Source organism: Phyllobates terribilis, unplaced genomic scaffold (genome assembly GCF_046119375.1).
Source record: "Phyllobates terribilis strain yellow unplaced genomic scaffold, ASM4611937v1 Scaffold_2__4_contigs__length_985480577, whole genome shotgun sequence".
Classification (NCBI taxonomy): Eukaryota; Metazoa; Chordata; class Amphibia; order Anura; family Dendrobatidae; genus Phyllobates; species Phyllobates terribilis.
The window spans coordinates 300565436-300581695 of NW_027362762.1; the positions used below are offsets into that span (position 1 = coordinate 300565436).

Below are 16260 nucleotides of genomic sequence, written 5' to 3' on the forward strand. Positions count from 1 at the left end.
TTATAAATGTGCCCCTGCTGTGTACTGTGTAATGGCTGTGTCTGACCGTGCAGGAACATGGTCTGATCATACCACATCTCCTGGACAGGGGAGGAAGAAAAAGACTATACAGACATTACAGCAGGGGATTACAAATGATTCTTTCTTTGAAGTAAAACATTGTTTTAAAAATAGGCAGTGAAATGTTTTACCTCACAAAAAGAATCAGCTGTGATCCCCTGCTGTAATATCTGTATACTCCTTTCCTTCCTCCCCTGCCCAGGAGATGTACAGTGGTGGCCAAAAGTATTGGCACCCCTGCAATTCTGTCAGATAATACTCCATTTCTTCCTGAAAATGATTGCAATCACAAATTCTTTGGTATTATTATGTTCATTTAATTTGTCTTCAATGAAAAAACACAAAAAGAATTGTCCTAAAGCCAAATTGGAAATAATATCACATCAAACCTAAAAAAGGGGGTGGACAAAAGTATTGGCACTGTTTGAAAAATCATGTGATGCTTCTCTAATTCGTGTAATTAACAGCACCTGTAACTTACCTGTGGCACCTAACAGGTGTTGGCAATAACTAAATCACACTTGCAGCCAGTTAACATGGATTAAAGTTGACTCAACCTCTGTCCTGTGTCCTTGTGTGTACCACATTGAGCATGGAGAAAAGAAAGAAGACCAAAGAACTGTCTGAGGACTTGAGAATCCAAATTGTGAGGAAGCATGAGCAATCTCAAGGCTACAAGTCCATCTCCAAAGACCTGAATGTTCCTGTGTCTTCCGAGCGCAGTGTCATCAAGAAGTTTAAAGCCCATGGCACTGTGGCTAACCTCCCTAGATGTGGACGGAAAAGAAAAATTGACGAGAGATTTCAACGCAAGATTGTGCGGATGGTGTATAAAGAACCTCGACTAACATCCAAACAAGTTCAAGCTGCCCTGCAGTCCGAGGGTACAACAGTGTCAACCCGTACTATCCGTCGGCATCTGAATGAAAAGGGACTGTATGGTAGGATACCCAGGAAGACCCCACTTCTTACCCAGAGACATAAAAAAGCCAGGCTGGAGTTTGCCAAAACTTACCTGAGAAAGCCTAAAACGTTTTGGAAGAATGTTCTCTGGTCAGATGAGACAAAAGTAGAGCTTTTTGGGAAAAAGCATCAACATAGAGTGTACAGGAAACAAAAAGAGGCATTCAAAGAAAAGAACACGGTCCCTACAGTCAAACATGGCGGAGGTTCCCTGAAGTTTTGGGGTTGCTTTGCTGCCTCTGGCACTGGACTGCTTGACCGTGTGCATGGCATTATGAAGTCTGAAGACTACCAACAAATTTTGCAGCATAATGTAGGGCCCAGTGTGAGAAAGCTGGGTCTCCCTCAGAGGTCATGGGTCTTCCAGCAGGACAATGACCCAAAACACACTTCCAAAAGCACTATAAAATGGTTTGAGAGAAAGCACTGGAGACTTCTAAGGTGGCCAGCAATGAGTCCAGACCTGAATCCCATAGAACACCTGTGGAGAGATCTCAAAATGGCAGTTTGGAGAAGGCACCCTTCAAATATCAGGGACCTGGAGCAGTTTGCCAAAGAAGAATGGTCTACAATTCCAGCAGAGCATTGTAAGACACTCATTGATGGTTACCGGAAGCGGTTGTTCGCAGTTATTTTGGCTAAAGGTTGTGCAACCAAGTATTAGGCTGAGGGTGCCAATACTTTTGTCTGGCCCATTTTTGAAGTTTTGTGTGAAATGATCAATGATTTGATTTTTGCTTCATTCTCTTTTGTGTTTTTTCCTTGCAAGCAAATTAAATGAAGATAATAATACCAAAGAATTTGTGATTGCAATCATTTTCAGGAAGAAACTGAGCATTATCTGACAGAATTGCAGGGGTGCCAATAGTTTTGGCCACCACAGTAGTATGATCAGACCGGGTTCTGTACGGTCAGATCAGCCATTACACAGGACACAGCAGGGGAACATTTATAAGATTATCTCAGCACAGGAACATTTTATTTAAACACATCTAATTGTGTAAGTTATTATAATTCCAAGATCTATTGATTAAAATTAACTTTTGTTTGCAAGAAAACCTCTTTAAGAAGGGTGAAAGTTGACTAATTGAGACTTGTGCAATTAGTGGACCCCATGTTTGCATATTTTGCTTTAGTATGAAGATGCTTATACACATTAGAGCAAACAGGCTGAACGCACTGACTCTTTTATGTGTGTGGGGAAGTTCTGGCTCATTTGTTTGGGGGAAGAAAGTATTGGACATGTTGGATTTCAGTGCAGGATATTTTTGTTCGTAGGCCGAATTCACACATCTGACCCAAACTCTGCAGCCTCATGAACCTATGACGACCTATTAAGCTGTCAAGTTTGGGTCAGGAGACCAACAGCTGGTCTGTACATCACGATCCGAGATTGGGCATTAGGTGTAATAAGCTATTATCAGATATGTCTAGCAAGTAGAGTCGGTGGGAATATATTCGCAGATCCTATTCCATCAGCCAGGGCTGTGGTCTGTGGCTGCAGCATGGGACCAGGACCAGGAGTACAGTCTCTTACCTGCATCATGCAGCAATGATAACATCGCCAAAGAAGGCTAAGCAAAAGAAGAGTCGGGAATAATGACAGGTAAGAGGCGTACTCCTGCTCCTGTGTTGCGGCCACAGACCACTTCGCACCACCTCTACTAGCAAGAGCTTATTCTCCTTTATCCATTGAAAACACAGGTCTGTTGAACCCAACTAGGCGTATTTGTAATTGAAGTTGGTGGGTTGGGGGGAATAGTTGTAAGGGTATCTTCACTCTACTATGGGCACCTTCCTATGCAGTGGCAGATAGTAACTTATTTGCCAGATTACAGCACTGTCTACACTGCATCGATTGCCACCCTGAACACCTCCTTACATCTTCTGTAACTATTCAGGTGTTATGTATTAGAATGACATCGGTAACAAAATGTAAGATTTGCCTGTGTTTATACCATTATCTTATTTATAAGAACATCGTGACTTTTAACAAACTTTGAAATTCATTTACTTTACTTTCTTTTCACTGTTACCAAGCTTTACCTCTGTCATCTTTTCATAAAGGGCTATAAAAAGGAGTAACACTCAGATCAGGATAGTAAAGGAAGATCACAGCAACTTCTTAACTACTGTGTCAATCTGTTAAAGGGAATCTGTCAGCAGGTTTTTGCTATGTAATCTGACAGCAGCATAAGAGACCCTGATTCCAGTGATGTATCACATAGTTTACTGGGTGCAGCAGTTATGATAGAATCACAGTTTTTTCTGCTGTAGGTCTAGCAGAGCTCAGTTGTTGAGCTGTGCATAACCTCACCTGTACCACAGCTTTCTGTGGAAAAATTAAGAGTGAGGGTCTCATGATGATCCTCTAAAAATTAAGAGCGAGGTCCGCCTGATGACCCTCTAAAAATTATGAGCGAGGCCGCCTGAAGACCCTCTAAAAATTATGAGTGAGGGCAGCCTGATGACCCTCTAAAAAATTATGAGTAAGGGCCACCTGATGACCCTCTACAAATTATGAATGAGGGCCACCTGTTTACCCTCTTAAAATTATGAGTGAGGGCCGCCTGATAACCCTCTAAAAATTATGAGCAAGGCCCGCCTGTTTACCCTCTTAAAATTATGAGTGAGGGCCGCCTGATGACCCTCTAAAACTTCAAAAACTATGAGTTAGGGCCGCCTGATGACCCTCTAAAAATTATGAGTGAGGGCTGGCCTGATGACCCTCTAAAAAATTATGAGTAAGGGCCACCTGATGACCCTCTACAAATTATGAATGAGGGCCGCCTGTTTACCCTCTTAAAATTATGAGTGAGGGCCGCATGATGACCCTCTAAAACAGAGGTCCCCAACCGCCGGTCCGCGGACCAGGACCGGGCCGTTGGGGTTTTTCAGCCGGTCCGCGGGGAGAGGGGGCCCCTCCAGCCTCCAGCAGGGCCGCCATCAGGGCATGACTGCCCTGACTCCAGTATGGGGCCCGGCCGGTAGGAGCCCCCTCGGAGCCCCCCTCTTGTGCGTTTCTCTCCTCATGGGGCCCCCGGCCGCATGCTAAGCGCCGGGTCCGGGACATCTTAGCGCTGCGCTGCTGCGGCAGCACCTTCATGATTCCCCTGACTTCCGGTCATGTGACGGCGCCGTCACATGGCCGGAAGTCAGGAGAACCTGGTGTCAGCGATTTGGACGAGCGCCAGGATTCTGCAGGGATCGCATGGGGGTAAGTATAACAAGTTTTATTTTTTTTTAAATACAATTAACTAGGAGTGGGGGGAATGGGAGATGCACATGGGGGGAGGGGAGAGATGAGAGATGCACATGGGGGAGGGGAGAGATGAGAGATCCACATGGGGGGAGGGGAGAGATGAGAGATGCACATGGGGGGAGGGGAGAGATGAGAGATGCACATGGGAGGGAGGGGAGAGATGAGAGATGCACGGGGGGGTGAGAGATGCACGGGGGGGATGAGAGATGCACGGGGGGTGGATGAGAGATGCACGGGGGGGGTGAGAGATGCACGGGGGGGATGAGAGATGCACGGGGGGTGGATGAGAGATGCACGGGGGGGATGAGAGATGCACGGAGGGGATGAGAGATGCACGGGGGGGATGAGAGATGCACGGAGGGGATGAGAGATGCACGGGGGGGATGAGAGATGCACGGGGGGATGAGAGATGCACGGGGGGTGGATGAGAGATACACGGGGGGGATGAGAGATGCACGGAGGGGATGAGAGATGCACGGGGGGGATGAGAGATGCACGGAGGGGATGAGAGATGCACGGAGGGGATGAGAGATGCACGGGGGGTGGATGAGAGATGCACGGAGGGGGATGAGAGATGCACGGAGGGGGATGAGAGATGCACGGAGGGGGATGAGAGATGCACGGAGGGGGATGAGAGATGCACGGGGGTGAGCTGCACATGGGGGGGTGAGAGATGCACATGGGGGGGTTATGTTTACATAACTTTGTTGCCTTATGAAGGGCGGGGGGGCCCCCAAAAATTTCTTGCACAGGGGCCCACTACAGTCTGTGTCCGCCCCTGGGATGAAGTAAATGCAGCTGAACAGCAGCTGTCAGGACAGCTGCCCTGTCCTGCTGCAGGGCGTGATGGGGCCTCAGTGATGCGGCTCCTGGCACAGCACATTATGTGGGGCTCCTGGCATAGCTCCTGGCGGGGACCTGGTTTACACTATATGATAAGTATGCACTAAACTCCAAATCCCTCCATTACCCCGCCCCCATATGACCAAAGCCCTGCCCACCCCACCCCCTCCTTGCTGGGCCATGGAAAAATGATCTTGCTTCAAGCCGGTCCCTGGTGCAAAAAAGGTTGGGGACCACTGCTCTAAAAAGTATGAGTGAGGGAAGCCTGATGACTCTCTAAAAATTATGTAAAGCGAGACAGGAAGCTAGGTCTCGTGGATGAGCGTGTTTTTGTGCCCCCACAGCAGGCACAGTTTCATTTGGCTCATGGTCTCGGCCTCTGCATACACCATCAGCAGCACATCCACTTCACCATCCCTTACCTTCTGCATTTTAAATTAGGTACATAATATATGCCTGTAAACTTTCCGGTACTAATAGGGAAAATAAAATATGTAGCCCTGAAAAGGACTTTTGGTTTTAGGTTGCAGCAGCAGTATACCTACTGTAAGGCAATAAACCCTCCTTATATGCCTCTATCCCTCCTCCACCAGCTATCCCTACACTGAATGCAGGTAACAATGTTTTTTTCTAGAATAAGGACAGTATGTAGCCCTTTTGTTTTAATGGTGTAGCAGTATACAAGTACTGCAACAGCAATTAAACACTGCCTATATGTCCGCTGTAATCTAAGCTCTCCCTCCTAGATCAACTCTCCCTGAACTGCTTCCAGAGGAGAGTGTGCCGAGCATCTTATATAAGACTTGGTGATGCGATGCGGCCGGCCAATCACAGTAATGCCAGTAGCCAACATGGCTACAGCATTATCATATATAGCAGTCAATCCAGGTATGTTTATGTTCATCGATTAACGAGAATGAGCGTACCCGAGTATCGAGCAATGGTGAGCACGCTCGCTCATCACTACTGCTAATCAGTGCTAGGGGCGTGGTTTCACTAGGATACACGAGGCCAGTTATCCTGTAGTGATAGTCTACTGCTGATGAAACTGATTGTATTGAAACAGCAAAACACAGAATAGTAAGTAACCCATCACTGTAATCAGTGTCTCTGCTCCTACATTATGGTGCTATCAGATTGATTGCATAGCAAAAAACTGATGAATCTGTCAGGAGGTTTTTGTTATGTAATCAGAATGCAGCATGATGTAGGGGTTGAGACACTGATTCCAGTGATGTGTTACTAGGCTGTGCGCTGTTTCAATGAAATCATTGTTTCATCAGAAGGAGCTTATCACTACAGGACTGGGTGTCTTGTGCTTTCTAGTAAAACCACAGCACCCTAGCACTGATTAGCAGCTTTCTATCAATGTACAGTGTACACAGAAAGTTACCAATCAGTGGTGTGGGCGAGGTTATACAGAGCTCAGCATTTAGAGCAGGGCTTCATGTCCAGCAGAAAAAACTGTGATTTTATCACAACTAGTGCACTAAGTGATACATCGCTGGAATCAGGGTCTCTGCCCTTATATCATGCTGCCATCAGATTACATAGCAAAAAACTGCTGACAGATTCCCATTAATATCACTGTTCAACATCATTCTCTAAAATACTGATGTCCAATTACACATGAACCGATTCTATTTATTACACATAAGAGAGGAATACATACCTTTGCCATGATAAATTTGCCATCGTCGCTAGTAAAAAGCCCATTGTGAATCCTATAGCAGGGAATATGGTTCCTACAATCCACAATTTTGGATCGATGACCCAGGATCCTTTGTACAATACTCCTCCAATCACCGCTACAGTGACAATGAGAATGCCTCCTGTTATTGATCCCACCTAGAACAAAAAAAAGCAGTTCCCATTTCGGAATTTTATTCAGTGGATATGTATCAATGGTTACACAAAAGATTAACCCAAAGTTCACTGAAAAATGTCAAGTGCTAGTGATCTCATAAAATATGACGACAGTGTTACTTGGGAGGTAGATGTGGCTTGCAGGCCTCTGTCACCAACAAAATTGGCTTAGCCACTGCAGTTTAGCACTGAAGGGATTGACATAGTTCAAAAGTATGGACAGCCGATTAATGCATCATATATAGATACTCTGAGTATAATTGAGATCTATATATAGATTATTCCTTGTATTTTGTGCATTTAATAGTCAGAAAAGTTGAAAACTTACTGCTCAATAGGTTGTGGTTTGTTTCAATTATAATATTTTGAATTATTAATATTTTTTCTATGCATTAGTAAAATTATATAAATTTTCATTACAGCTGCACTTCCAGTGAGAATGCTTGACTTTAGCCCATCCTGGATTTTTGTGGGATTTTTGTTGTGTTTAGTTGAGTATCGAACCTCTGCTCCTGATTTCTTTGCTTGTTGCAGGGTTTTGACACCTGTCTTGGTTCTTCGTAGCCTCCTTTAGTCATGTTGAATCCCATGTGACTGCTACAGCCAAATAGGAGCGGAGAAATCAGCAGCAGACAAGAGTATTATGTTTTTTTCTGTTTTATTTTTTCTGAACTTTTCTGAATTTTTCTGAAATTTTTTTTTTTTTTATAAATTCAGACGTTCGGATTTTGTTGTGGACATGCAAGAAATCCTTAGCAAAATCCCCCCAAAATATGGATTATTTCAGGTTTTCACGTCACAATTTTTCTGCAACATAAATTGACATTCTGTGGATATAAAAATCTGCACTATAGGTAAATTCCTGCGTGGAAATTCCTATCTAATTTGCTGCTACTGTAAAATGCTGCTTATTTTTTGCCAAAAACTAGAGATGGAAAATCCACAGCATTTTAGTAATATGTGAACACAGCTTAATAGAATTCTCCTGGAATAGATTGACTTGGTATTTCATGTTGTCAAAGGCCCATGGGCAACGGACAAAAATTCAGCTCCGGCCCCTATCCTATCCCAGTATAAGAGTAAGGGACCATGCCTATAGATAAATTAGGCTTTGTTCACATTTGGATTGTTGTTTCTATTTATAATGTAAGTTCTAATGATATGTCACGGAATGGACACCAGTGCTCCCAAAGGATTAAACTGAGTTATAATGGGGTTCGTCATTTTGCAAGTCCAAACTGAAACACCAATAAAGATGTGAACATCAAGTTGTACAATAATAATAAAGCTTCAAATGCATCTTATGAGGCCCTATTATACCTTCAGATACCACAGTTTTCATAGGGAGGCATACAGAGCATTTTTCTACCTAATGATTTATAAATCTAGCAATAAAAATAAATTATATAAATTTATAAAATGATAGTGTGGGTATTCTATTGGAAAATTCCCCTATAATATAAAGTAATACCTTGACTTACGAGTTTAATTTGTTCTGTGACCAAGCTCTTAACTCAATTTTCTCTTATATCAAATTACATTTCCCCATTAAAATGAATTGAAATGCTATTAATCTATTCAAGTCCCCCAAAAACTACACCAATTTTTTTTGTTAGGTGTTTTTAAATAAGAAAAATTACTTTATTAACAAATACAATAATGTACAGTACGAGAAATTATTAAACATGTTATAAACTACTGTACTTTTTATTTTTTTTTCATTTATTTTTATTAATTTTTTTAATAACTTCACTTAGTCATCTTCACTTTAATCATCTTTACATATAAATATAGCAAATATTGAACCCTACACCCAACACTCCAAAGAGTCAGAGAGTGCACATAATAGTGCAGTATACTGTACCTTGCTGCACATGTGAAATAACATATGGTACTGCCACAGAAAAAAACAGAAGCATAAAGAAAAAAAATAACAATTATCCTATATACAGTCCCTTGTCAAATGCATGCGAAATGCAGTGCTAAAAATAGAGTCTACCCCAGGAAAATGATTCACAAGAAAAGGTCAAAAGTGCAACTGCAAAGACAGAGATTCTTGCACAGCAGGATAACCACATTGCTCGTAACTCAGATCTCGGCTCGCATCATAAAACAATAAATCAACCGAGCGAAGGCTCGTATCTTGGAAAATTCATAAATAGATGCACTCGTTAGTCAAGTTATCACTATAATGTCATAGATAGCAGCAATTATAAGGGTGAACATATACCCTGCTGTAAGTAAGTAAAAAGCAATAGTGCATATAAATGACATAGGGTACTTAATAAACACTGTTTATGATAAAAAAAAAAAGCGTAAAAGCCATCCCACCAGCGCCAAGGTGTAGCCAATCGGGAAGATCCCAAAATTAATCTGAAACCCAGACCAGCCAACAAACTTTATCCAAATTTGATCCTGAAACATAATTTAGACTGTCAACTAAATCGAGACCCAATCTCTTTCATAAATCCACCCCTTAATATATCCTGTATATAAAATGAAAGACCCATAAATTAATAGAAACCCCAAATCCAAAACCTCCATTTAATTTTACATTCAAGTGTCTTAACTTTAAATGGTATAAATATCTAGTGAATGGACCCTACCCCACAATTACATGGAGGAATTTCTGTAGTCTCGTCTAATGGAAACCATACGCTCCCAGGTAATTCAGTTACTCCAGTCACGGATTTGGTATTGGGGTCTGTGGGCCTCAGTAATTTGGGCTTGTTGGAATTATGATGGATGTGACTCCGATATCTACACCACTGCTAATGGGCATTTTCATGCAATGCTCATGCCTCTATCAAGGGGCCTTGTTCCAGCTGAACATCTTAACTCATGTAGGGTCCACAATATGTGGTGTACAGTATGTGTATGCATCAATTTTAATTCAGAATTGATTTCCATACCTTTAATATTATCTTTGCTTGTTTGGGCCACTTATAGTTTACAAACATTCCAATTGCAACAGGACCTACTAGCGTTGCCAAAGAAATACCTAATATAAAGAGAAAAGCATGTTATAAGTATTAATAGTCAGAGAGTCATACTACCTGCCAGGCATTAGTCATGATATTCTATAAGTAATGTAGTCATTTTCTCTCTGGTACCATTGGTCAACTTTTAATATTGATGATTGTTAAAAATGCCTGATTAACAGACAAAAATTGTAGAAATAACTAAATAATAAACAGAAAAGAGTTTAACTCAATGAAATATAATCTATAAATGGCAGAAAGTGATGTTAACCCCTTCACCCCGAGCCTGTTTTCACCTTCTTGACCAGGCCAAATTTTACAATTCTGACCAGTGTCAATTCATGAGGTATTAACTCCTGAACGCTTCAACGTATCACATTCTGAGATTGTTTTTTCGTGACACATTGTACGTTATGGTAGTGGTAAATTTAGGCAGATTTTTTTGCATTTATTTGTCAAAAAATATCATAATTTTGGCAGAAATTAAAAAAAATTGGCAATTTTCAAACTTTCAATTTTTATGACAAAAACCCCTCTACTCTTGGAGCGGAGACCCCTCAACGTCATCGAGGGGTCCCGATCATTGCCCTGGTGACCCGATGTCATCATGACGACAAGCGGGTCACCGGGCACTAGAAAGAGTTTTATAATGCGCAATGCATGATCAAACTGTCTTGTGTCTGCAGGGCTGACAAGTTATAAGGTATAGCAGTGATTCTACACTGCTATACCTTATAACTGCGATCAGACTGCAGAAAGTGAAAGTCCCATAGTGGGACTAAGTAAAAAAGTGAAAAAAAAAGGTGGTAAAAATATTTAAAAAAAAATAAATAATAATAATATATATTGTGGTAGGACGCCTCGCTCGGCCACTTCCGGAAGTAGATTTAGGAACCCGGGTTTTCTTTGCAGGCTTTATTAACAGCATAAAGCTCTGCACTCCAGCAAAATAAATACAGCCTTACTTGGCAAAACAACAAAACAAAAGATGAATGTAGCACAGGCCATATATGGGTGTGCGGGTCGCTCACACGGGTTATGTCCAGCTTCAGCTCCCTCCTGAGCTATGGCTGTCCAGTCTGGAAACCTTGCCTCTCCAACCATAACATGCTGGCAGAAAGTTCTGGTTTCAGTTCACACAGGCTAGCAACCTGTGCGACACATACCTCCCCTCATAAATCATACCAGTGACTCTATCACATATTCCCCCCCTCTGCCCAAAGCCGAGGGTTTGGGCACCTTCCGATACCAGACAGGGAATTCTAGAAAGGGCATCAGCGTTTCCGGGCCTATGCTCTACGTGAAAGTTAAAGTCCTGAAGAGCTAGGAACCATCTAGTTACCCTGACATTTTTACCCCTCTTTTCCCTCAACCATCTCAACGGGGCATGGTCTGACACCAACTTAAACTTCCGGCCTAGTAGGTAGTATCTCAGTGTATCTACGGCCCACTTTATGGCTAAACACTCTTTTTCTACTATTGCGTAATTTTTCTCACAGGACGAAAGCTTCCGGCTCAGATAGAGAATGGGATGCTCTTCCCCATTTATCTCTTGGACATCGATTTCTCTCCAGGCTAAATGGTCTCCCAATAATCGACAATACAGTTAAATATAGGAAAATATTATATCCTGTTCAATTTTTATTTCACCATACAACGCATTTAGCCTGGAGAGAAATCGATGTCCATTACATTCCTATGACAACGCTGAAGGGGTTCTCAATAGCTACCAGGAACGTGCAGCAGACCAGCAGTGAAGGAAAGCTCACTATTGTGATCCTTAAGGATCAATATGCAAGACTGCAAGATCCATAAATAGGTGAGTACAATATTGATTTGTATGCACCCATCTTAGCGAAGCCACTACATTTAGATCTGTGCGCTCTCTGTTTCTTTCTCCTTTTTCTACGGTGACCATTTATCTCTTGAGAGAGTACGGCTCCTAGACCAACCTCTGAAGCATCTGTCGGACCACAAACTCTTTCTTGAAGTTTGGTGCGACCAGGACCGGCTGTTTAGATAGTGCTGACTTCAACAGTTGAAACACAGTCTCTGTTTCCTCCGTCCACTTCACCATGGCTGATCTGGTGCCTTTTAGGAGATCTGTCAGTGGCGTGGCCATCATGGCAAAATTTGGGATAAACCACTGGTAATATCCCACCATTCCCAGGAACGCTCTCACTTGTTTCTTGGAGAGCGGTTTCGGCCAGGTCTGGATTGCCTCCACTTTATTTAGTTGTGGCTTTATTTCGCCTCTTCCAACAACATAGCCCAAGTACTTGGCCTCCTCTTTTCCGATGGCACATTTTTTCAGATTTATAGTAAGTCCCACCTTCCTTACAACATCCAGAACAGCCTGTAGCTTAGGTAGATGACTAGCCCAGTATGGGCTAAAGATTACAATGTCGTCAAGATAGGCTGCGGCATACTTCTTATGTGGGGCTAGGATCCGATCCATAGCCCTCTGGAAGGTGGCTGGGGCCCCCTGTAGTCCGAACGGCATCCGAGTATATTGAAAGTACCCATCAGGTGTCGAGAAAGCCATCTTCTCTTTGGCCGTCTGGGACATGGGGATCTGCCAGTAGCCCTTCGTCAGGTCCAGAGTGGTGATGTACCTTGCCAGTCCAAGCCTCTCAATGAGTTCGTCGACGCAGGGCATCGGGTACCCATCACACTTGGATACCTCATTCAGCCGGCAGTAGTCATTACAAAACCTTCACTGTCCGTTGGGTTCTGGAACGGGGACGATTGAGCTCGACCACCCACTCTTTGACTCCTCTATCACCCCGAGGTCTAGCATCCTCTTTACCTCGTCGGAGATCACCTTCCGGCGTGCTTTTGGAATCCAGTACAGCTTCAGATTCACTCTTACATGTGGCTCTGTCAGTACGTCATGCTCTGCCACATGAGTATGCCCCAGAAACTCTGAGAACAACTCTCCATTTCGCTGTAGTAGCTCTCGACATTGTTGCTTCTGGGCCGGCGATAGAGTCGCTGCTATAGTGACCGCTTCCACCTTGCCCTCAGGAGCGGCTTCCAGGCAAGGAGTTTCCACCAGTTCCCGGTCCCGCCACAGCTTGAGCACATTCACATGGTATACTTGGTGTGGCTTTCTTCGGCTAGGCTGGTGGACTCGGTAGTTCACTTCACTGAGTTTCTCCACCACCTCATACGGGCCTTGCCACTTGGCCAGGAATTTACTTTCGACAGTGGGAACGAGAACCAGAACGCGATCCCCAGGCTGTAACTGTCTCAGCCTTGCTGACCGGTTATACACCCTAGCCTGGGCTTCCTGCGCCCGAAGGAGATGTTCCTTCACAATGGGTAGCAGGTAGTCCCAGTCTCGACCATCCTTATCGACGACCTTTTTGCTTTCAGAGTCTTATTAAAGCGCTCCACCAGGCCATTGGTCTGCAGATGGTAAACGGAGGTTCGCAGCTGAGTAATTCAAAGCACTTTACACAGCTCCTTCATCACCTTGCTCATGATTGGGGTTCCTTGGTCCATCAGGATTTCCTTCCGTAGGCCGGTCCTGGCAAAGATGTGGACAAGTTCCCGAGCTATGCTCCTACTGGACGAGTTCCTTAAGGACACTGCTTCGGGGTACCGGGTCGCATAGCTCATGATGACCTAGATATATTAGTGGCCCCGGGCCTATTTAACTAAGGGGCCCATGAGGTCCATGGCAATCCTCTCAAAGGGAACTGCTATCACAGGTAGTAGAACTAAGGGGCTACAGAAGTGGGAGGAGGATGCGGTTACCTGGCAGGTGGGCCAGGACCTACAATAGTTTAAGATCTCCCGACAACAACCTGGCCAATAAAACCTCCTCACTTTTCTCTCCTGAGTTTTTTCCACCCCTAGGTGTCCCCCCAGAATATATGAGTGTGCTATATCCAGTACCCTCCGTCGGCATGGTCCCGGCACTAACAGCTGTTCCACTGTATCACCGCCCCTTAGTTTAGCCACCCGATATAGCAACTCCCCCTGAACTGCAAAGTGGGGGAACCTGGTATCGACCCCCAACTTTTGGGAAACCCCATTACATACAGTAACCTGGTCAAACGCCCTCTTTAAGGTCAGGTCCCGAACTTGCGCAGTCCCAAAGTTTTCTTCCAACACATCTAACTCAGGGAGGTCGGACTACTCGGTCACCGTCTCGCCCTCATCGCCAGCAAGGACGCACAATGGGAACTCATCCACAGAAGACTTCATCGGGGGTTCTTTTCCAGGGACCTGGCTTTTCCCCATGCTACTTAGTCCGGTTCCCTTCCCCCACAAGTCCCAAAATAAAGAAAAATCAAAGCCCAGTATGACGGGATGTATCAGGTCCTTAACCACCACAGTCTGTTCCCACTGTCACTGTGGCCACGGGATAGTCCTTGGCGTCACCATGGATGCACTGAACGCCCACAGTTTTGGAAGGTATCAACTGGTGGGGAAAGGTAGCTCTGATTAAGGTCACCAGACTCCCAGAGTCCAACAGTCCAAGCACCTTTACCCCATTAATGGCTACGGCACATGCCTGCGGCCTCTCGCCTCGTCGACAGTCCACACTGCAGACTGGATAAGCATAATAGGAACCCCGTCTTCCTAGGCTGCAGTCCATGGGCTCAGGGGACATATGAGATCAGACAGCTACGTGTCCAGGGTTGTGACACCGCCAACAGACTATATCTTTAACAACAGTCCTTGTGGCACCTTCAGTGAGAGTAGGACCCCCCCCAGTGGTATCCCAGTACGGAGAATTGACTATATCCGGTTTCCTGAGGGATTTCTTAACCATCTGATACCTCTCTACCAGGCCGATGAAGTCATCTGTGTTCTGGGGATCGCCCTGGGCAACACAAGTCTGTACCGACTTGGGAAGCGAGTGCACGAATCTATCAATCACCACCTGCTCAACCATCTGGGCCGAAGTGGAGGACTCTGGCTGCAACCACTTCTGAACGAGATCCAGTAGGCCAAACATCTGCGAGTGAGAAGGTTTGTCGCTGACATACGCCCAGTGGTGGACTCGTTGGGCTCTCACCGTTATTCACTCCCAGGCGTGCTAAGATCTCTGTCTTTAGCTTGGCATATTCCTTGGCATCCTGCAGTTCCAATTCGTAATATGCCTTTTGGGGTTCACCAATGCTTTCTGGTTGATGTTTTGGTCACTTTTGAATGTTGGTTGTGCTTTCACACTCGTGGTAGCATGAGACGGACTCTACAACTCACAGAAGTTGCTCAGGTAGTGCAGCTCATCCAGGATGGCACATCAATGCGAGCTGTGGCAAGAAGGTTTGCTGTCTGCCAGCGTAGTGTCCAGAGGCTGGAGGCGCTACCAGGAGACAGGCCAGTACACCAGGAGACGTGGAGGGGGCCGTAGGAGGGAAACAACCCAGCAGCAGGATCGCTACCTCCGCCTTTGTGCAAGGAGGAACAGGAAGAGCCCTGCCAGAGCCCTGCAAAATGACCTCCAGCAGGCCACAAATGTGCATGTGTCTGCACAAATGGTTAGAAACCAACTCCATGAGGGTGATATGAGGGCCCGATGTCCACATTTGGTGGTTGTGCTCACAGCCCAACACCGTGCAGGACGCTTGGCATTTGCCACAGAACACCAGGATTGGCAAAGTCGCCACAGGCACTCTGTGCTCTTCACAGATGAAAGCAGGTTCACACTGAGCACATGTGACAGATGTGACAGAATCTGGAGATGCCGTGGAGAGTGATCTGCTGCCTGCAACATCCTTCAGCATGACCGGTTTGGCAGTGGGTCAGTAATGGTGTGGGGTGGCATTTCTTTGGAGGGCCGCACATCCCTCCATGTGCTCGCCAGAGGTAGCCTGACTGCCATTAGGTACTGAGATGAGATCCTCAGACCCCTTGTGAGACCATATGCTGGTGCTGTTGGCCCTGTGTTTCTCCTAATGCTGGACAATGCCAGACCTCATGTGGCTGGAGTGTATCAGCAGTTCCTGCAAGATGAAGACATTGAAGCTATGGACTGGCCCGCCCATTCCCCAGACCTGAATCCGATTGAGCCCATCTGGTACATCATGTCTCGCTCCATCCACCAACGTCACGTTGCACCACAGACTGTCCATGAGTTGGCGGATGCTTTAGTCCAGGTCAGGGAGGAGATCCCACAGGAGACCATCCGCAACCTCATCAGGAGCATGCCCAGGCATTGTAGGGAGGTCATACAGGCACGTGGAGGCCACACACAATACTGAGCCTCATTTTGACTTGTTTTAAGGACATTACATCAAAGTTGGATCAGCCTGTAGTGTGTTTTCC

At 45.0% G+C, this 16260-nt stretch overlaps 1 protein-coding gene across 2 annotated transcripts in view; it reads right to left on the reverse strand.

Annotated features, from left to right (window-relative positions):
• The window catches only part of LOC141206697 (ileal sodium/bile acid cotransporter-like), an 84414-nt gene that overhangs the window by 5757 nt on the left and 62397 nt on the right, over positions 1-16260 (reverse strand). The window contains exons 3-4 of one of the 2 annotated variants that reach the window (XM_073664234.1): positions 9907-9995; positions 6801-6976 (exon numbers count right to left, since the gene is read on the reverse strand). In XM_073664234.1, the coding sequence (XP_073520335.1) occupies positions 6801-6976; positions 9907-9995 (265 nt within the window). The remainder of the gene's footprint in view (positions 1-6800; positions 6977-9906; positions 9996-16260) is intronic. The other variant, XM_073664235.1, reaches the window with a different exon arrangement.